Source organism: Callorhinus ursinus, unplaced genomic scaffold, assembly GCF_003265705.2.
Source record: "Callorhinus ursinus isolate GAN/ISIS: 27379988/994484 unplaced genomic scaffold, GSC_fseal_2.0 scaffold24, whole genome shotgun sequence".
NCBI classification, from domain to species: domain Eukaryota; kingdom Metazoa; phylum Chordata; class Mammalia; order Carnivora; family Otariidae; genus Callorhinus; species Callorhinus ursinus.
In genome coordinates this window covers 2042077-2063580 of record NW_027397086.1, presented here as the reverse complement: position 1 = coordinate 2063580, position 21504 = coordinate 2042077, and the positions used below count along the sequence as shown (strand labels likewise).

Here is a 21504-nt window from a genome sequence, read left to right as displayed (position 1 = left end):
TCCCCCGGCACCAGATAGCATCACAGGGGAAGCAGGGGGCCTGGAGATCCGAGCGGACAGGCATGGAGCCAGCGTCTGTGGCTCTGCAGCTGCCCCAGGCCCCTGCCTCCTCCTCCCACCCCTTGAGACCACACTGGCGATCCATAGCCTGAGCTCAAAAGCCAGAGAGCGGGTTGGCTAGGGAGAAGAGATTTGGAGTCTGGGAATTCAGATGGTGACTACTAACCCTCGCTTTCTTTCTTCCCACCTCTCTCGCTCTCTCCTGCCCATATTTAACGAGTGTCTCTTGAGTGTCTCCTCTGTGGGAAGCATTATGGCGGACTGGGGACCAGGGAAAGGTACAGAGGGATCAGAGGTGGTCTCCGCCGCCGTAGCGGCTGACGGTTGTGATAGGAGACGAGACACGTTGGTGATGGGAACGGCAGACATCCTCAGGAGCAGAGGGCAGGCCGGACAGGGCTGTGGTGGAATGTTGGCCTGCGGTGTGTGTTGCTTTTAAATTCCAGCCCGGTAGCGTGGCGGATGGCAGAGACCTCCCGGGCTGTGGGGGCAGGAGCCGGAGCTGGATGGAGGGCTGCCTTGACTCCTTCGTGGCCCTCCCCCGGTGCTGTTTCCCCCCCACGGGTGCCCGGCACGTTCATTTAATGCTCCTTCTCTTGTGATTCTTTTCCCTCCCAAAGACAAGCCAAACGGCTGCTGGGGCAGATCGTGGACCGCTGTCGGAACGGACCTGGCTTTCATAACGACATAGACGGCAATAGCACGATCCAGGAAATTCTTATCCCTGCGTCTAAAGTGGGTCTGGTCATCGGCAAAGGAGGGGAAACAATCAAGCAGTTGCAGGTATGTGAGCCCTTAGCAGAGTGGCACTTCAACGGGCCTTCTGGGATCGGGGGGTGGGAGGGCTGGTCCTAACCCGGATTACCCCCGCTGGGCTGGCTGTACACCCCTTGGTGCAGAGCTTCCCAGCATGCTCTGTGGTGCCAGAGACCCTCTGTTGGACAGATGCTTTATGAACAGGTACTGCGGCAGGTGTGATGCCAAGTCCTGCAGCCCGCTGGGGCAGTGACGCTCTGTGAGGGTTGCTTCTACCACCAGGTGACAACCTCTCAGATGAAAGTACCACGTCCAGAGCTGGGGCTCTTAGCCAGCCACATGCCCCCTCGCTAGCTGTGGGATCTTAAATACGTTTGAGTATTTCTCGAGGGCTCGGAGCCCTGTCGGCCTCACTGCTGTCATGAGGCTGAAATGATAGTCTTGATTTTATCTTTACCTAGGATCCTTAGCACAGAGCCCGTTACTGAGTAAATGCTCCCCAGACGTTAGCTGCTATTGTTCCAGAATCCCTTGTGTGAGACACGGGGAGCCAGACGTATTTCAGGATTGAACACCCTTGGCAAGTTCCGGGGCGCACCCCGTAATCAGATGCCTATTGGCCTAGTCAAATGCAAAGACAGTCACACGCGGTGCGAGTTGGGCTATATATAGATACACTAAGAGCTCACGTTAGTTTTGCTGCCAGATGAGTTACGCGAAAACTGTTATCTCCACAAACAACTGAGCTCTTGAAGTTGGAGGTCAGGGGTGCGTGCTCACAGCCCAGCCCTCGGCCTGGTGGGCACTGTAGTGTGGGCTCTAGGGTCCTGGAAGCCAGAATCCACCTTTTGCTGCCTCCCCGCCCCACCTCAGCTCTGGGACCTTGGGCAGCTTGCTCTCAGGGCCCACCCCATCAGTGAAATAGGGCACCGGGAGCCCTCCCATCTCAGAGCTGTGCACGGGCCCTAACTAGACGTTAGTGCCTGGCACCTCTGAAACAGAGTTCATCAGGTTGAGATATTCTGGGGACCAGGAAAGCAGGAGGGTTTTGGGAAACGGTTTTCCATATCGCACTTGGCAGCTGTCTACCATGGCCCACGTGCCGGCAACCTCAGAGGGCAGCACCTCATGGTCGGTGGGACGTGCCTGATGGTAGACAGGGCCCAGCCCCGTGCTTGCAGTACGTGCACGTTCTTATTCACGGTGGTGAGGCCTGTCCTGGCATGCTACCCCCACAGGAGCGGACAGGTGTGAAAATGGTCATGATCCAGGACGGCCCGTTGCCTACGGGAGCAGATAAGCCTCTCCGCATCACCGGAGACCCATTCAAAGTACAGGTAGGGGAGAAACCACGGATTGGATGGGTCCTGGGTATGGGGGGTGGCGCTCGGGAGGAATGTGTGGGGCTCGCATGTCACTCAAGAAGTTGTAAAACTGGATGTTCCTTTAAGGTGAACTGTTGTCCCAAACCAAGTCTGATGACGGAAGGGCAGAGCCGCTAGCCACAGGTGGCCATTTAGATTAATTCAGAGTAAATGAGGATGGATTTCCTCGTTTACACCGGCCATATTTTGAGAGCCTAAGAGCCACATGAGGATGGCGGCGATGGTCATGGACACTGCATGTACACAACATTCCCACAAATGAAGACGGTTTTGTTGCACTGCTCAGATGCGGTCTCCCATCTGTTGGCCCGCGGGCACCTCAGCCTGCAGGCTCTGTTTGGCTCTTACTTGCTTGTTCTCTCTTGGCCCGTTTTTGCAAGACCTCCAGCTCAGGCGGGAGGTGTGCGGCCCACAAGCATATGTGTGCCCTTGGAGCAAGCGGCCTGTGCCCTGAGCTCCCAGCCACAGAGGACAGCCCATTTCTGAAAGCAGTAAGGGGCTTAGTCTTAGACCGTCTGGGGCAGATCCACCCTCTGACTCTCGCTGTCAGCAGGAATGTGAGTGGGCTGGGTGTGGGAATGGGTCTGTCCCCGTGAACTACGCATGTTCTTTTCCTGCCTGCTGCAGCGTGCTGTCCCTTTGCTGCATTTAGAACAGCGCCAGGGTGACGCACCTTGTGAGCTGGTCTGTCAGCAGCAGCTGTTTCTCCCTAGGAGTTCTGGGGCTTTGAGCCAGCAGAGGTTACCAGTCTCCGGCAAAATATTTCCCCCTATTTTTCCCCTCCCATGATACTTTATTTACGTATGGATGTATTTATGTGTGTGCTTATTGACGTATGGATGTATTTATGTGTTTGCTTATTGACGTATGGATGTATTTTTACTGAAATCGACACATGATACTATGTCCGTTTCAGGGGCACAACACAGTGACTCAACACACTGGGAAATTCTGTCCATTACGAAGTGGCTCACCATGCGTGCGCTTACCCTCCATTACTGTGCAGAGATGCTAAAGTATTAGTGACTGTATCCCCATGCTGCACTTCTCAACTCTGTGACTTATTTCTTGTATAAATGCAAGTTTGTACCTCTTAATCCCCTTCACCTATTTATTTCCCCCAGTGCTTAATGCTGTTGTTTGGCTTAACTCAAGTTGGTGTCACTGGTAGTTCTTCTGGTCCAAGTACATATTACATATGTAAAATCCTGGTTTTAAAACAGGATTGAGGGCCGGTGATAAAAACAGCCTCTTTCCTTGGGCTCCAGTCAGTGGTGTGGCCCTTCACTCCCCTCCAGCAGGCCAGGGTCCCCCAGGTGCCTTGCCCACCAGAGCTTCTAACTTCCCTAAACCGTGTCCAGGTGGGCTCCCTGCTTGCCGTCGCTGGTGGAACCTTTGGTTCCTTTATGAAAGGAACACTGGAGCAAAGAGCTTATTTCCTTGATGTTCCCTGAATTTGCAGGAAAATCATGACAACCAAAGGTTTTTAGATTTTTGGGTTTTTTTTTAAACTGTGTATTCCACATTTTTTATTTGGGAAAAGCCGTTTGCTGTGTTTAGGATAAGTTGTTGGTCATTTGTTTTTTCCTCCCCAACTTTTTATTATGAAAAACTTCAAACATACAGACAAGTTGAAAAGATAGAACAGTGAACACGTACGTGTGCGTGTGGTAGCCTCATCCTGCCTGTCATTTTGCCACGCTAGTGTGTGTTTACTTTATTTACTTATTTCTGCTTTACCATACCATTTCGAAGTGAGTAAGTGGCAGGCGTCATGACTGTCTGCCCCTAGATCCCGCATATGTCTCCTAAGAATAAGAACTAATTTCTCTAACCAGGCCTAAGAAAATGATAGCAAGTCTCCTAACATCATCTTATAGTCAGTCCCATACTCCAATTTCTCCAGATGTCTGAAGACTTTAATTGCCGTTTTGGGGTTTTTTGGCTTGGTTTGGTTTTTCTAGAACCAGGATTCAGTCTGGGTTCCCATGACCTTGAGTTGTTCTGTACGCCTGATGTTTGTGCAGATTCCTGTTGGGGCTGGGACTGGTGTAGGGAAGATGGACCGACTTAAGTGCATTTGGGGGCAGAGGACGCTGGGTGTGCCTCTGAGAGCGTCAGGCCCGGGAGGTAGTCTTGCCAATTGGTAATTGGGGTATTTGATCTCTGGGTGCTGGAAGATATTTTCAGGCCCCCTGGGCTGGCTTTTTCCCTTTACCTCCCCAGAGATCCTCTGCAATGGAATGCCTTGTAATGTCTTTTCTGTGGAATCTGCCCACAGAGCTCTCAGGAAGAAACAATGTGCCAAAACGCCTCAGGCCATAGTAATCAAGCTCTGACCCAGCACAAATGTGCTGATCCAACTGTGATTTAAAGGCGGGAGGGCCCTTGTCTGTGTGGATGTCTTGGGCAGTGTAAAGAACACGTCACCAAAGATTTGATATATGTGACCCTCCCCAGCAGCCTACCCATGTCCTGTATTGTAACCCAGGAAGTGACTTGTCCTACAGCTAAGCGCCTTCTGAGTCTTTAAGCCCTATGTAACAGGGTCTGATCTTGAAATTTCACCTGGTGTCATGTCTTTTCTTAGGATTTTGGTTTCCATAATGCCTTTCCTCTGTGTTTACGCAGCAAGCAAGAGAAATGGTATTAGAGATCATCCGAGAGAAAGACCAAGCTGACTTTCGAGGTGTCCGAGGTGACTTCAGTGCCCGCGTGGGAGGAGGCAGCATAGAGGTATGCTTGCCCTGCAAGTTAGTTCCCAGGCAAACGGGCTGCACTTTCAGATCATAGGCTGCACTTTGGTTAGCTTGAGTGAGTGAGTGAGCTTTGCTCTCATCTTCGAAGCCAGGGTGGCTGTGAGGAATGACCGAAATAGTCGACAGTGGGGAGGGGAGCCAGCTGCACACATATCAGGGAATGGGGCTGTCCTCCTGGTTATGAGGTTTTGCCTCAATCAAGGCTTTTCCTGCTGCCTAGGGTAAAGACCAGAGGCCAGGTTTTCTAGGTGCTCTGCGTTGTGATCATATCAGACCTGGAAGCCCAAGTTATTGATGAGGTGGAATGGGACGAAAAGCTTTCCTTTTTAAAATTTTTTTAAAGATTTATTTATGAGAGAGAGCGAGCGTGTGCAGGGGCAGGGAGGGGCAGAGGGAGAGAATCTCAAGCAGGCTCCCTGCTGAGTGCAGAGCCCAACGCAGGGCTTGATCTCACAACCCTGAGATCATGACCTGAGCTAAAGCCAAGAGTTGGGCGCCTAACCAGCTATGCCACCCAGGTGCCCCAAAAAGCTTTCCTTTACAGTGAAGTCTTGCAGTACGCTGCACCATGGATAGAGCTTGTGAACATCATGCTTAGTAAAATAAGCCAGATGCAGAGGGACCAATACTGTGGGATTCCACTTCCACGAGGTGCCCAGGATGGGCAAGTTCATCGAGACAGAATGTAGAGCAGAGGTGACCAGGGCTGATGGAAAGAGTCTCTGTTTAATGGATACAGAATTTTTTTTGGGGGGGGGGTGATGAAAAAGTTTTGGGGTGGGGGTATAGAGACTGGTGATGGTTACACAACAGTTGCCACTGAACTATATACTTACAAATGGTTAAAATGATAAAGATTATGTTCTGTATATTTTATCACAATAAAAGAATGAAGGGGCAATAAGAAAACATTTTTAAGGACCACCAGTATAATCCGTATACCTGGTATATTTATGCTGATTTCATGGAACTGGGAAGATAAGCTTGCCATTTTTAACCCTTTATGTACAAGGTTTATTATGCTTTCCTTCATTTTTATAACTATTGTGATGAAATCTCAGACGCATTAGATATACTTAATAGGCAGGAATGCAGTCATCAATCACGATATTTTCCCTAAGAGGGAAAAATACGCTAGATCATATTTCCAGGAATTCACTGCAATCAAAATCAAGTTGTTTGTTTTTTGGGTTTTTTGTGTGTTTGTTTGTTTGTTTGTTTGTTTTTAATGTATCCTTTAAGAAATAACGGATCTGCAGACAGCTCTGATCAGGTTTTGTTTCCCTGTGCTCAGGTGTCTGTGCCAAGGTTTGCTGTTGGGATTGTAATAGGAAGAAATGGGGAGATGATCAAAAAGATTCAGAATGATGCCGGGGTGAGGATTCAGTTCAAGCCAGGTTGGTTTTGATGACCCTCAAAAATCCTTAGTGCTACGAAGACTTAGAAAGCACTTAACAAGACAAGGCCTCTGTAATTAGCCCATTGTGTGTTCCCCCCCTCCTTCTTTCCCTCCTCCCCTCCGCCCCATACTATTACCAGATCATCAATCTAGCTTTCTCCTCTGGGCCCTCATAGCATTTCCAGCTTTTAATTTTGTTAAGTAAAGACTTAAAAACAACTGTTATTTTGACTTCGTTATTTAAAGATAAACCATTTTAAAAAAGGACTAACATCTTAGAATGAAGGACAGTTCTTTAAATTTTGTAAATTTACCTTCATGAGCAAAATTGTTTACGTTGTCTTAATTTTCCTCATTTCTCTGAAGATGGGAGAACGTTGTGATAGGTTCGTTTTTGGCAACATTGCCGTAGCTCAGCTCTGCTTTCTTTCGCTTTATTGTTTTGTGTTTCTATAACGATAGCTTTTTTAAATGCCTGTAATTACATGAGAAGCGAGTGTTGACATGGGCCATGCAAAAAGACGTAACCATACACACTTCTCTATGCATTGATTGCAAGTCAGACTGACCTTTGTTTCCAACTGAAGTTGGGCTTTTCCTAACCCCACTTCTCACGTTGTTCTGCAGATGATGGTATTAGTCCGGAGAGAGCCGCACAAGTCATGGGACCCCCAGATCGGTGTCAGCATGCAGCACACATCATCAACGAGCTTATTCTTACAGCCCAGGTGGGTCCGGCTCTCTGGGGTTTCCATACGTCACCTGCGAAAGCAGAAAGTGCCACATGGGGTCTCAGGGCAGCACCGTAGAGCAGCCATGCCCTCTTGGGTCACATTTCTGGAACACAGCGCTCTTACCAGTTACCCACTTCCGGGTACACGGCCAGTGGCTTTTCAACACCTGCCCGTTTCCTGCCTTCATGTATTTTGTTACTAGCTTCTTGCTCTCCTGCCTTTGTTATCCCAGGGTCTAGGTTTTCTTGACACAGTAAGTTCCTGACTCTAAACTATTGGGAGAAGTACAGCGCAGGTCACGACGTGTCAAGCCATTGGGTGCACCTTGCGTGGAACTGTATTAAGTCAACTCCAGGGCCCCTGGGTGGCTCAGTTGGTTCAGCATCCGACTCTTGATCTCAGCTCACGTCTTGATCTCACGGTCACGAGTTCAAGCCCCGCATTGGGCTCCACGCTGGGCATGGAGTCTACCTAAAAAATAAACTCTAATCTTAGCCTCGGAAAACACTTTAGTCTCCTCCAGAGTCTTAGAGCTGTCTTCACGCACTGCATTCCGCACACATCTCTGTCTGGGGATGCGAGCAAGCTTGTGTGAGGCTGTTAGCATCGCCGCCTGCCCCCTGCTGTGAAGTGCTCCTGGAACCCCTGTGACTGACGCTAGGTCAGCATGTCTCCCAGGTGTGCCAAACTGAGGGAAAGTTTAAAAACACCTGGAGCCGAGGAGAAGCACACAATCGGAAATCGTAGCCCCCACTCTGCCATGAGCCGTGTGAGCTGGGACGAGCCTCTGAACCTCCCTGCTGAGGACGAGCCCTCAGCTGCCGGGGGTTTGGGGGAGGGTGTACCAGGCATGCCGCCCACGCGGTCTCCCAAGTCCCTGAGCGTCGTGTTGAAGTTATAGGATGATGGCCCCCACCGCAGACTTCCCGAATCAACAGATCCCAGAGAGGGGGCTTGGGCTTCTGCCAGAGTCCAGGGCAATTCTTAGGATGAGACCAGTTCAGAAGAGAGTCCCTAAGTGAGCCCAGCATCGTTTGTAGCAGGAAGAGTCGACAGACCCAGAGCTACGGAGGTGCAGGGTGGCGGGGAGACAGCCTCACCTCCGCGAGTCTGGTGCAGGCCAGGAAGTGGGCTGTGTGTGTGCACACATGCGCATGCAGGCATTTTAACAGAAATCCCTAAAATTGCCTTGTTTACTCATCATTTGTTTCTCATAAAAGCCAAATGCAGGGAAAAAAGCACTCCAACCATCTCTGCTTTCTGCTGGTTTAGATTATGGGTAAGTGCTCAGTTTACTCTGAATCAGCATAGGCAGGTTTTGCCAGACATTTGTCCGCTACGTTGAGCATCGGCTCAGCTTCTGCCTTCCATGGAGGGGCTCTCGGCTTGACCACGTTTGCCCTCAACATATAAAAAAAGAATGTAAGTGCCGCAGTACCAGAGTGAGTCAGAGGACAAAGACTGCCAACGAGATTGGCTGCCCCTGAATGAAAGGAACCTTCTTCTGTTAGGCGTTGGCCGTGGGTTGTGCTCTCTCTGCTTGGGGGCCTGGCGTGGCGATGTTGGAGGCTGCTCTGGCCCCAAACCCTGAGCCCACGCACCTGGTTTTCCCTCCTTTTGGGGAGACTACGACAACCTGGCTTTCTTTAAGAGCCTTTTATCCTTTCTGCTAGTTGGATTGCGAGGTGCCCCGACTACCCTCAGCAGTGTCTGCGGACGGGAGGGTTGGAGGCCTGCTCGCCACTCAGGTACCACTTCGAGATGCCCGCGGCTCTTTCGCCTCTGACGCCTGGCTTCTGGTAGGCCCAGCGTGTGTTAGCCACGGGAAAGGGCAGCCTCGGTGTGGAGGAGAAAACCGACGCCCAATACCTGGACGTTAGGGCCCAGGAATTAAGACTCGCTGCAGCAGGGCACTGGGCTTCAGACACAGGAGTTTATACCTGACTGCCTGTTTTAGTTGGGTACAGTGGGGCTGTTTGGGTAACCACACGCGCTCGTCTGCACACATCCTCTTTGCGCCTGTGATTTGTGTTAATTCTGGCTTTGAAAGAGCACTTCAGAAGCTGAAATGTGGAAAGGTGCTGAGGTTCTAGCGTGTGGCACTGATTATATCCTGTCACTTCACCTCCTCCCTGGGGCTGAAAAGTGGTCCCGGTGGCAGTGGCAGAAATCGTCACTCGAGCTTTGCTTCCTTCCCAGGAGAGAGATGGCTTCGGAGGCCTCGCGGTGGCCAGAGGTCGAGGCCGTGGCCGTGGCGACTGGAGCGTGGGAGCCCCTGGTGGCGTCCAGGAGATAACCTACCCGGTGCCAGCGGATAAGTGCGGCCTCGTCATAGGCAAAGGTGAGGAGCCGCTGATGGGGTTTTGTGGTCCCCCTCCGTCTGTCCTACCCGACCGCAGACGGGGCCCCTGCGGTACCTCCAGAGCATGAGGTCCAGGGCTGTTGGCTGCGCTTGACTGCAGGTGCCCGGGCTGTGACATCAGCTGCCTCCCGTAGGGACCCTGCCAGGTCAGGGCTTCTCACAAGTACACACAGAGTGGGCTGTCGGTTATCCCGTATGAACAGACTGGAAGTGAGACCCACTGCCTGGTGAAGCTGCGCAGGTTGTCCCAAAGGCACCCTGCCCAGCCTGAGGGGCCTCTGGATGTTTGTCCAGAGACCGATTAGTGATTAATTTGCCTCCTGGGAGCTCAGAGGAACAGTTAAGATAATTCCTCAAGTGAAGGTCGCCCTCGACAAGTGTGTCACTTTTTGTCCTGACTGGATTTGGGTATTTGGTCCTTACCGACACATGTGAAAACTGTGTTGAACCTTTGAGCACATTTACCGTGAGTAACGGATACCCTGTGGAGGGAAATAAAAAATGACTGGTTCATTGTTTCTAGGCTTGTAGGGAACCTTAGGTAAGAGCCCCTTGTTAGTGGCTGATGTGGCCCCTAGCCGTCCTTCACTGTGAGCAGGGGAAGGGCAGGCAGCTTTCTGGGCCGCCAGGCAGCCTCCTCTGCAGCGGGCTGGCCCCGCAGCACAGGCACGTTTGGCTGTGGCCTTTGTATCTGCCTTCATACTTGTCTGACCACATAGGGAGGAGATCAGTACAGGCTTCCCCCCAGAGTTTCTCCCATTTCTGCCACCACCAGACCTCTCTGACCTCTGGGAGAGAGCTAACGTTCCTCAGACCGTGATTTGGGAGCATGTTTGACGGAGAGCTGAGGCTACCTTAGCATGCTCTCTTGTGCCGGCCCAAGGGGGCGGTCCCTCCTGCCTCTCTCGGTCACCTTCTAGAGTCTGCATCTGGCCCTGTCGTGGACGGGGTGTGTGTGTGGTATGCTCCTTTGAAACGTTTTTCTCCTTTGTGTCGTCTTCTAGCTGGTTAATCTCTCAAAGGTGGTAGGAACGATGTGGGTTTGTTTGCATTTCCTGGCAGGGTGTACATGCTGATCAGGGTTTAGTGGGTATTGTCAGCTGCCCACATACTGTGGTAAAGTCAGATCCGCTACCCAGACCATCAGCTGGGCTACTGTGAGATTCAGACCAGTTGGTGCCTGTAGGTTGAGAAGGAGAGCTAGGTTTCTGTGCCTCTGGAGGACCGTTTTATCAAGGAGGGTTGACTCGGTGACTGGGCATCTCCTCTAGCCTGGCGCAGCCTCCCTGTCTTCACTGCGACCGTTCCCGGTAGTGAAATCTGGGTGCGGGCAGAACCTTCCCTGTGGTTTATCCTCGACAAAGTCATCCTGAGCGACTCCCACAGGAGAGGGGTGACAGCATGGAGCAGTAACTGATCTGTGTGTGACCTGCGGTTCCAACTGTAGCCTCAGAGGCCCAAAGTTTTGTCAGCTGGGGTCTTTCTCCACCGCCTCCCCCCCCATCTGCCCCCCCCCCACGCACACACTGGCTGGACATGAGGGGGTGCACCCTCTTAGGGAAGGCGCATGAGTGAGGGAGACAGGAGAGGGAGCTGCAAGCAGGCAGGCTGCGCTCCCCCTCCCCAGCCGCAGTCCTTGGACAGACGCTGCGCCTTCCCGGGGCCCCTGCTGGATTTCCATGATAAACACAGCAGCAGTGACAGATAGTGTGGTCGGCCCTGCTCTTGTCAACCGGGCCTTTTAACAGGTTGATTAATTGCTTTACGATTTCACGTCCAGCCGGGGGGCCACTGGTGGGTCGCTTCTGCCCCGCATCAGGTGGAAGAATGGACAGGCTGCTGAATGAGCCTGTAGACAGCCACCATGTGCCAAGCTGGTGACCTCATTTTGAAGGAAGATGAACTTAAATGAACTCCTTCCAGCCCGCACGGTTCTGTGCTGCCTCTTCACCTGATTAGCATGCTGCCCGGGCCTCGGGGAGCGGGGCTGCGGGTCCGAGTGCCCGCTGGAGGGGGGCTCGTCTGGGCTGCAGGGCTCTCAGCCTCAGACACGCGTGTCCTTTTGTGCTCTTGCCCCTGGACCCCAGTGGCGCCCGGGGGACACTGGAGGACTCCTTCAGGCGCTGGGTGTGTGGTAGGAAGGCTTCCAGTTCCTTCTTCTTGCCCTTCTTTAAGCCCCAGAAGCACTTTGCCGAGGAGCAAAGCTGCTCACTTTCCGTGGTGCAAAGAGGATGAATTCACAGCGGAGCAGAGGGTGGTAGTTGTAGGCCTTCGGGCCGGGGGGGGGAGGGGGGTGGTTCACTCCTACCCGGAGGCCAGCCGAGCTGCTGAATCAGGCGTTTCTGCGACTTTCTGCATTGGCCAGTGCTGCGTGCTGGAGGTGGAAAATGCAGGGACGCTTTTCTTAAACTGTCGCAGAACTCGAAGAGAATCACGTGCACAGCACGGTGGTCGGCTGCACTGTTGTTTTTAATTTGCTTTTAAATTGAAACCCACCCTCCACGAAATTGACACGGGGCCCGAGCCAATTTGAACAAAGCTTTCCCCGAAGGCCGGCAGCCTCCTGGTTTCCTCCCTGTGGCGTCTGCCTTCCGGAAGGCCCGCAGGACCCCGGCTCTGATCTTGCTTTCTGAGCCCGTAACACCCCACCGAGGATGAGGTAAGACACAACACGGGCTGGGGCCGCTCTTGGGATCCCCTCCTTGTCTACTTGCTTCATAGGCCCTCCAGCAGCGAGCTGGAAGGATTGCGGACATGTTACCATGAAATGACAAATGTCATTTGAGGTTCATTTTGACTCTGGGCGGGGTAGAGTGACACAGAGACTGGCCTTTAGTCTTTGCTTTTGATCATTTGGGGCTCTCTGGTCGCCTGCACCGGATCTTCCAGACTGTCTTTTTCTGATGTTGCAAAACGCTGCGCTCCCGGGTTTTCCTTGTATTTTCCCCCACCACCACCACCCCCCCCCAGTTGAGAGAACCGATCTGTAAATTCTGTGAAATTTCAAAAGAAGAATCAAACCATTGTGACACTGCTGGAGCTTTTGTTACGCAAATCTCATTAAGAGACTGGAACTCTCACAGGTTTTTCAAAGGGTCCCACTAAATTTTCATTACCCCGCTCCACCCAGGCCTCTGTGACCCCCATCCTCGGCTGCCTCTCTGTCTAGACCTCCCCCCCCCCCCCCACGAGGAGGCAGGGGCTGGAGAAGTGACAGGATAGGCGTGGAAGGCCCGAGTGGGCTCCAGGCGTTGTTGGAGGCCGTGGCCCATGGGCCTGAGGATGGACTGTGTTCTCCCAGTGGAGACGGGCTTACCGTGAGCCTCCAAGAGCCCAGCCCCACCGTGCACACCCGTGGGCTCCAGGCCTTGGCGCAGGTACCGCCAAGTACCGCGGGGTGTCTGGCCTCAGCCCGGCTCAGAGAGGACCAGCTTCTTCGCTCCTCAGTCTGGCTTCGCTCCTCAGTCTGGTTTTGCAAACGAGAGCGCCCTGGTGTTTGTCAGAACTGTTTCTGAGTAGATCGAAGGTACTTGTCCACTCTCAGATGCGGGCTGGGGTGCAGATGACACCCTTTCCTCCTCTTCACGGCAGAGGACTGCCGAGCCTGCGGGTCAGCCGCTGCTGCCACTTACCCTTCTGTCTTGTGTCCGCCTGCCTACAGGGGGTGAGAACATCAAAAGCATAAATCAGCAGTCAGGAGCGCACGTGGAGCTCCAGCGGAACCCCCCTCCCAACACTGACCCCAACCTGCGAATATTCACCATCAGGGGGATTCCTCAACAGATCGAGGTGGCCAGACATCTCATAGATGAGAAAGTTGGCGTACGTACAAGGTCCTTCCCCTACCTGGCTTAAGGATAGCTGGCTTTTCTTTTGGATGTCCAAGGTACCTGCTCTTCCCCAGAACCTTGTACTTGCCTGTGCCTTTTGGTCCTCATGTCATGTGAGGGCGACCCCGCCCACGTTGCCAAGGGGGGGAAGGCCGGGGCCCAGGGATGCCAGGGCCAGGGCCAGGCCCAGGCGCGCTGAAGGAAGCCCTGTGGCAGAACTCACCGAGGCCCCCGCAGCTCAGCAGCTCAGCAGCTCAGGCCCAGAGCCGGGTCCCCTGCAGGCTTAGACGAGCAGCTGGGGCGGCAGCCTTCCCCCAGCACCGCCCCCGACTCCCGTGGGCATGGCCCTGGCGGCCAGCCCTACAGGCGGCTTTCATTGACTCTGGCTTTAGTTTCAGGCACCTCAAAGCAGATAAAGAAAGGGAGTGTTGATGGAGGACAGATTGGCCACTGCTCACCTCAAAGGGGACGTAGAATGGCAGAAAGAGCCGTGGGCCAGCCTAAATTGACGGGAGAGTCAAGCAGGTTGGTCCCTACCCCCAGGGTGACATGCTAGGGCAACTGTGGTGGTGCCAGTATCGGCCATGTGGTGGTTTCGGTCACTCGATGGGGCAGACGCCATTTCTGCAAGGCGAGTTCACTGTGGGGAAGCAAGGCTAGCGAGTATCGTAGGGTATCTTACATCACCTGACTCTGTCTCCCCGAAAGCTGTAGTTGGCCTTGGGGTGGGCCTGCGCAGCGGGCAGAGCTGCAGGCGACAGGAAGTGAGAGCCCCCTCTGTGCCTATGACAGGGGACCAGTCTCGGAGCACCCGGAGCCTTCGGACAGAGCCCCTTCAGCCAGCCACCTGCTGCACCTCATCAAAAGTGAGTCTCTTGCGTCGGTCTCAGCAGGAAGAGTTCACTCGACCTCAAGAAGTCCTCTTCCAGCTTCTTCTAGGGAGTGCCAGCCAAAAGCCTGGGTGTGGGCAGGATTCATCCCTCTGCCCCTCTCGGCTGGCCCCTGTACCCTGTTCATAGCCCACCGACCGGTCCTGGGGATGAGGGCCTTCCCAGAGGGCGGAGGGCCTTGTGGTCGGCGCGGGCATCCCCGAGCGGCCCTCCCCTCCCAGCGGTCCCCGGCCCTTTGTGTTCATTTGTTCTTCACTTTGTTTTAGCACATTTCCTCCAAGGAGCTCAGGCTGCTTCCCGAGCATTGCTGCTAAAGTGAACGGAAACCCCCACAGCACCCCTGTGAGGTAGGCGACTTCTCACTCCGTCCGTGCGGTTCTCTAGGGTCGGGCGGGACCAGGGCCGCCACGTGGCCACTGCCATTGGGGAGCGGGGGGAGCAGTGAAGAGCCAGACCACGGGTGGCATGGCGGGAGGTGGACCCAGTTGAGGAGGCGGGGATGTGGCCTGCTCTGGAACGAGTGACTCTTTTGTCCTCCATAGCGGTCCTCCGGCCTTTCTGACCCAGGGATGGGGCAGCACCTACCAGGCGTGGCAGCAGCCCACACAGCAGGTCCCAAGTAAGTGACCCGGGAGGAGGTGGGACTGCGCGTGCCCCACGGGAGGGCTGAGGGTGCTGGTGTGTCTGAAATGCTCTAGTTGCATCTCTTGACCAATAGGCCCAGCATGTCCCTCCCCAGAGATGCCGGGAGCCCCCTGGGGTAGGGAGAAGCCCCCTGTGGGCCTCTAGCTAAGCAAGGGTGGCGGCTGGCTCTCTCCTGGCCCACCTCTCAGAGCTTGCTTTCCCGTCTCCTTTATTATTCTCAGAGCTAGGGGCTCTTGTCAGCTTTGTTCCCACAGATGGGTTGGACCTGGCCCAGCCCACAGCTCCTCCCCTCACTTCCCTACCAAACAGTGCCCCCTCCCCGGCTCTGGCCTCCTGGTGACCATCTCCTCCTCTTCTCGCCAGCACTCCCTTAGAAAGGATGTCCTTTCTGTCTCCTGAACTTTTCAGAAAGCACACAGCTGGAGAATTAGCTGTGCTGAGTGACACCTCGGCAAGACAGCTGATTGTTAGAGAAAGTCCCTGTTGGCATCCAACCCACGTGGCCTGCCCTCCGGCCCCCACACGAGCTTCAGGAGTCACTCTGGAGTTTGATCGCTGGTAGAGCCCATCTTGCACAGCCTTCAAAACCAAAACCAAACAGAAACCTTACGTTCAGTTTTTCTGTCCCCCTGAGGCGGCAGCCTGTCTGTGTTTGGAGGGCATCCTTGGGCGCGTCTGCCCATGAGCCTCGCGGCGCCACCCTGCTTTGTGGCAGCTTTGCTCACGAGGGACTAAGGCCGCCTTCTGGGCTCCTGCTGCCCTGCCCCCCCCCCCGCCGCCCCCTTTGGGCAGAGTGCTGCTGTGCAGAAGCCCTGCCCAGCGGAGCGGGGACCGGCTCAAGGTCACAGCTAGACAAGCAGCGCCCTGTGGGGTCTGGAGGCCGATGCTGTGTGCGCCTCATGCACCTTCCCCTCCTCTGGCCTCCAGTTTTGTGGTCTAAGAAATGAAAGCTTTAGGTTTGATTTCCAGAGTAACCCATGAGCTCTGAAATTGTATAGTTGCATTTTTTTCCTTTATTCATCCCAATATTTTTTTTCAATGAAACGTCTCAAACGTGCAGAGTATTAGGAAGAGTTTCGCCGTGAACACCTGCACCCCACCTGGCGTCCGCCGGGCCGGTCTCACCGCACTCACTTGCTCCCAGGGCCGGTCACGTTTCCTTCCGTTCTGATCGGAAGGGGCCCTTGGGACAAGAGGCAGCCCAGACTGAGTTCACATTTGCCCCATTGTCTGGGACAGAGACTCTGTGAGAAAGCCCTAAACTGGGGGGAGGTAGGTAGGGGACACGTCCTCCTTCCTCAGGGGAAGTGACCCTGGGGCCACGGTTCCACAGAGGCCCGGCTCCGCTGCCTGCCGCAGGCAAAGGCCTGTGGGGCGAGTGAGAGAAAGCACAGTCAGTGCCTGGGTTCTCGCGGCTGTTCGCATCCTTGTCTTGTGGTGTTGAGCTGTGTTTGTCCGTAGGGGGCGGTGAGAACCGGTTTCTGTCAGTGAAATCTTGTTTGGAAGCAACGTCCTGTTTGCCCACATCCTCCACAACCACCTCGTTCTGTTCCCTGCATCGTCTGGAGGCCCTTCCTGCCCTCCTGGGACGACGAGGGCGGGGAGGGGGGGGTCTTCTTCCTGTGGGGACCTCCGCCTCACTTCCTTTCCCAGCCCCACACACAGACGCCCGTCACCCCACGCCCCTCCTCAGACCGCAGTAAATTAACTAGCGAGGGACACACTGTGCCGTGACCGTGGTCACCAGCGCGTCCTGCCCGCCTGCCGCCCGCTGCGGTTCTGACAAGACAGGGCGCTGAAGGGGGTCCTAGCAGGTGGGCATGCAAGCCAGCCCTGACCTCGGCAGAGGAAAAGGTCTCCTTGTCGCTCTGGTCGGGGCTTCTGACGCCTTCGTGCCCGGGGCAGGCCGCTGCCCCTCCGCTCCCCAGCTCTTTGCTGCCAGCGCCACACAGAGCAGGCGCCCCGGCTCGCGCGCCAGGAACAAGCCCGCACACCTCCTGTCCCCGTCTGCACCTCCCCCAGGAAGGCATGAGGCTAGATCGGGACCAGGTGCGGGTTGTGGCGCTCGGCCCCTCGGCGGTGTGTACCTCGTCTTCCTGTCGTCACCGGCGGTCTCCGGGCCGTTTTCCCACGTGCCTTTCCTGCACTTGTGCTTGTCCAGAGCGGAAGCCATCGGTCTGTGCACAGAAGGGCCAGGTGACGAGTGCGGTCAGCACCACTTGGATTCTTTGTCTCGTTTGAAGGCCGATTCAGGGAGCCTCTGACGCAGTCACTCTGGCCCCGGGGCTCCCCAAGCTCAAATCTCCATCTGAAGGGTCAAAAAGGCTGTTCTGACCCGTTGCTCCTGGGGGGCAGCCGTCCTGCCCAGTCCCCTCCTCACAGGGCTCTTAGTCACTCCCCGTCGGCCCGGGTGCAGGCCCTGTGGGGCGTCCGTGTGTTTCCCCGCGGCCAGCCTGCCGCCGCCTGCCTGGGGCCGCAGGGCCTGGAGCGGGCCGTGGCGCGGGCGAGGGAGCCGCAGAGCAGGGCCCGGAGCCGGCACAGGGGCCTGACTGCTTTCGTGTTCTCCGCACAGGCCAGCAGAGCCAGCCGCCGAGCAGCCAGCCCGACTACAGCAAGGCCTGGGAAGACTATTACAAAAAACAGAGTGAGTGAGCGGCCTTCTGAACAAGCAGGTCCCTAGGCCCAGCGCCCCCCTGCCTGTCTGACCTCATGGTCCGTGGCTTCCGGTCACCTTTGTTCTCTTCAGCACTTTGCCTGTGCGACTCGGTCTCAGTCCCTGCCTTTGCTTTCCTGTATCCCCCGTGTGTCCGTCAGAGGAGACGTGTGGAGTCGTCTGCCGCCCCCCCCTTCTGGACGCCAAAGGGCCTGAGGACAGCTCAGGGCCAGCTGTGCCGGCCTCAGCCACCCCCTTTGGAACCGCTGGGCCAGGACTCAGACCAGCAGGCGTTGTGTTCCCTGGCTGTCGTCGGCACCCGGCTCCTTTTTGGTCCCACCTCAGGACAGGGAAGGGGGAGGAGGAGGAAGGTAGAGCTCCGGGAAGGGAGCCTTAAAGTTGGAGCGGGTGCCAGGGTGCTGGTTTCTCGAGTAGGTTCGTTCTCTTCGCTGTGCCAAAAACTAAAGCTGTCTTTTTAACAAGAGAAGAAAAACATCTAGTAACAGCAACCAAAAGAGCCCCCAACAGCAACCAAAAGAGCCCCCCCTTTCTTAAAATTAGTCCTAAATCCGCTGTACGTATTCTGCAGTGTGGTTGGAGGTCTCACTCCCACGCCTTGACTGCGGAGGATGTCACCTGCTGATTGGCAAAAATCAGGCCAGGGACTGTCAAAGAAATAGTTGCCCTGGTGTTTGGAATCATCACCGGGTTGATGGCCGGGGGCCTTCGGTGGGGGTCAGGGAGGTCATCGTCGCCTAGAGCCCCTGCTGAGAGGCCTGATGCCCAGTCTTCCCCAGACCTCCCAAATCCAGAGTCGCGGGACGTGTGTGGACCTGTGTTTGCAGCCCTCCTGGGGTTGGACACTCTGCACAGGGGCCCCCCACGCCCAAGCCGGGGACCTGCACTCCTCCGCTCTTCCTCCTTCCTCGTCTCCCCCCCCCCCCCCCCCCCCCCCCCGCCCCGTCTGTCTGTCCGTTTCTCTGTGTGTGTGTGTGTCTCTGTCTCTCTGTCTCTGGCACTGGCAGCCTATGGGGCAGGCGGACAGAGGCAGAGATGGTGACAGACGTGAGACCTGTAGGGGCGGGGCAGGGACAGGCAGCAGGCAGCTCGGAGCACTTCCTGCCGCAGTGGGCAGCGCCCGGCCGCGCGGCGTCCCCGTGCCGGTGGCTCCCCCAGCGCCGGCCTCGCCGCCGGCATCCAGAGGGAGACAGCGCCGGCCCTTGTTCCAGCTACCCCGGTCTTTCGGAAGGGACCCCTCCAAGTTGACCGCGTCCGTTACGTCCCCCCGGGTCGTCCCCAGCCCCACTAACCCCTGTGCTTTCCCTCGTCACTCAGGTCACGCTGCCAGCGCCGCTCCTCAGGCCAGCTCCCCGCCGGACTACACAATGGCCTGGGCGGAATATTACAGACAGCAGGTCGCTTTCTACGGGCAGACGTTAGGGCAAGCGCAGGCCCACAGCCAGGTCTGTAGCCGAGCGCCGCGGGCGCTTCCCAGACCCGCGCGCAAAGGCCCTTTCTCTGGAGCCTGTGCACGCGCCTGCCCTCACGGGCGCCCGCTCCTCCCCTCCGGAGGGGACAGGGGTGGGGCCGGGCGGGAGAGGAACTGGTGGCCGCGATAAGGAAGTGCCTGATCCTCCCTCACGTCGGGGCCCAGAGACTGCAGTGCCGAATGGCACTCAGTTTCTCTCCCAGGCCTCAGTTTCTCCAGCCGTCAGCGGGAGTGCCGAGCTTTATGAGTTGGAGCGGGCTCGGCACTACACTAGGGACCACGGGAGTCACACCCACTGCTGTTCCTAAAGAGGGTGGTGTGGCCAGACTGTGCCCCGGCCCCCAGGCCCTGGTAAGGGGTGGCAGGAGGAAGGCAAGCGGACGGGCAGAGCGCCAGGTCTTCATCCTGCACGGGAACCTGGAGCGCTCGGTCCAGTCAGAAGCCAGAAACAGGTTTCTTATTAACGTGGGGAAGATGGCCAGAGGCCGCCCCAGGGCATTCTTCAGGTGCGCTTTTCAGGGGACCGAATGCCGACCAGGTCCTCCCAGACAGCGTGCCGGTTACTGCAGGCCCCGGACCCGAAGCTCGTTGGTCATCTCACTGCCAAAATGGTCCCTCTGTGCCTGGGCCCAGTGGAGACAGGTGTCAGGGCTGGTGGGCGGCCGGGGGGAAGCACGAGCTCCCCTGCCCCGCCCCCAGCACCCCTGCTTGAAGGGCCGCCCAGGACCTCCTGTGCAGGAGAGGGTTTGTCTGCACCGGATCCCGGGACACAGGGACATGGGCCGTGTATCCGTGCCCGTTGAGAAGCCAGAAGGGAGAGAGAGGGTGACTTGTCCCCCTCCGATCCTCTGGAGCCCCAGACCGAGACGAGGACGCGAGAGCTGACCTCACACACTAACTTCTGTCCCCTTCCTTCCGCAGGAGCAGTAGAACAGCGACCCACGGCTCCTTCCTCCCCGAAATCATTGTGAGCGAAAACCTATTTGTAACAGAGGTTTTTAGATTTGCAAACCTTTTGATGAAGAACCTTTGTTTTGTTCTGTGAAACACTATATTTAGATTAACAGGATTTTTCTAAAAATCGGGAAAATTAGTTACTAAAAATTGCTGATAATTTCTGTTTCATTATTTTTGTTTGTTATTTCAAATGTGTAAGCTCTGGGATTCTCTCTGGAGCGAGACCTGCAAAATTCAGGCGCCAGCGCGTGCCTCAGAGCAGTGACATTTCAACACGGTGTGTTTCTGTTTTGTTTTGTTCCGTTTTGTTGCGTGTCTTTTTATTTACAGTTTTTTTCTGTTGCAACAGAAAGTGGCTTGGAAGTCTTAGGTGGTATGTAACAAATTCTTTAAAAAATTTTTAAACAGTATTTAAATATTCTTAAATGTGTAAATTCATTAAATGTTTTACTTCTAATTTCTTGTTACCTTGGCTGTCTGGTTATATTGCATTTTTTAAAAAACTGAACTATTATGTATTGTAATTAATTATGTGAATTCTGAATTGAGACAGATAATTGTATTGCTGTCCAACAGGGGTTGGGAGGGGGCATTTTATAGGGTTTGTATAATTTCTAGAGTGCTAAAGGGGTAATATAAAAATGTGTCCGTGTGTTTAGCATACATTTTTTTTGTGTCTCCATTACCAGTTGCAATTGTGTATCTAAGACCTCCAAGCTTGTTTTAAAACAAAACAAAAAACCTTTCTCTCTTCTCTCAGAAATATAAATACTGTTATTTTTAATATTAAAAAGAAATTCGATATAACTTTTAACAAACACTGTGGAACGTTAAACCGCGTGAAAATGGAGTAACTGTTGTTTAATTCCAAGATGTTTCTTCCTTTTTTCTTTTAAATATTTTCTTAATATTTGTCAAATTAATTAGGTGAATAAATAAATCTAGTATTAACCACCATATGAATTAAATAATTTTGATTTAATAAAAGGGATAATATGATTTCCAGTGTTTACTGTAGTGCGTCTTGTACAGATAACCTGTATTTTTAAAGGAAAGAAAAACGGAGTCAAAGCTATTTTTTCTTGCATTTTTAATTGACCCGAGGGACATTCCGTTTGAAATGTACCGAAGTTACAGTTTCTGGGTTTTTCTCCTTATTTTCCTTATAATGCTTGAAATGTCTAACTATTAAAAAAAGGCAATTGGAAAATGTTATGCATGTTGTTTTTAAAAAAAATGTTCTTTTTATTTGACTGACAATTCATTTTACACTCTATATAATAAAATGTCCACAAGCCGTCTTGTGGGCCAAGTATTTTTAGTCTGTTTGCCCTCCTTTCTGCCGTCCCTCCCTCTGCCCCCCGCCCCCGGAATAAAATCGAGCGAAGATTCTTGCCATTTGCAGCCTTGCACTACACCAGCCCGACTCGGTGCCCGGCCTAGATTTCTAGCTACTTCGTTAAGCTAATTTTATTTTAATGGCTTCATATAATTTGACAGCGTGACTCGAGAGCCTTGATTACCATCAGCCCCTTACCTGTCACATCTAAGCAGCTCTTGACGTGGGTGTGACACCAGGAAGTCA

The 21504-nt window shown here is 54.3% G+C and overlaps 1 protein-coding gene across 4 annotated transcripts in view; it reads left to right on the top strand.

Moving 5' to 3' along the window:
* Positions 1–21230, top strand: part of FUBP3 (far upstream element binding protein 3) — a 75634-nt gene extending 54404 nt beyond the window's left edge. For 3 of the 4 annotated variants that reach the window (XM_025888164.2, XM_073905607.1, XM_025888163.2), the window contains 14 exons: positions 681–843; positions 2055–2153; positions 4833–4937; positions 6255–6357; positions 6987–7087; positions 8767–8841; positions 9293–9434; positions 13117–13277; positions 14078–14151; positions 14442–14522; positions 14718–14794; positions 17393–17464; positions 18809–18936; positions 19884–21230. In XM_025888164.2, coding sequence (XP_025743949.1) covers positions 681–843; positions 2055–2153; positions 4833–4937; positions 6255–6357; positions 6987–7087; positions 8767–8841; positions 9293–9434; positions 13117–13277; positions 14078–14151; positions 14442–14522; positions 14718–14794; positions 17393–17464; positions 18809–18936; positions 19884–19892 — 1390 coding nt within the window. In that variant the 3' untranslated portion in view covers positions 19893–21230. The remainder of the gene's footprint in view (positions 1–680; positions 844–2054; positions 2154–4832; positions 4938–6254; positions 6358–6986; positions 7088–8766; positions 8842–9292; positions 9435–13116; positions 13278–14077; positions 14152–14441; positions 14523–14717; positions 14795–17392; positions 17465–18808; positions 18937–19883) is intronic. The other variant, XM_073905608.1, reaches the window with a different exon arrangement.
* Positions 21231–21504: the final 274 nt, after the last annotated feature.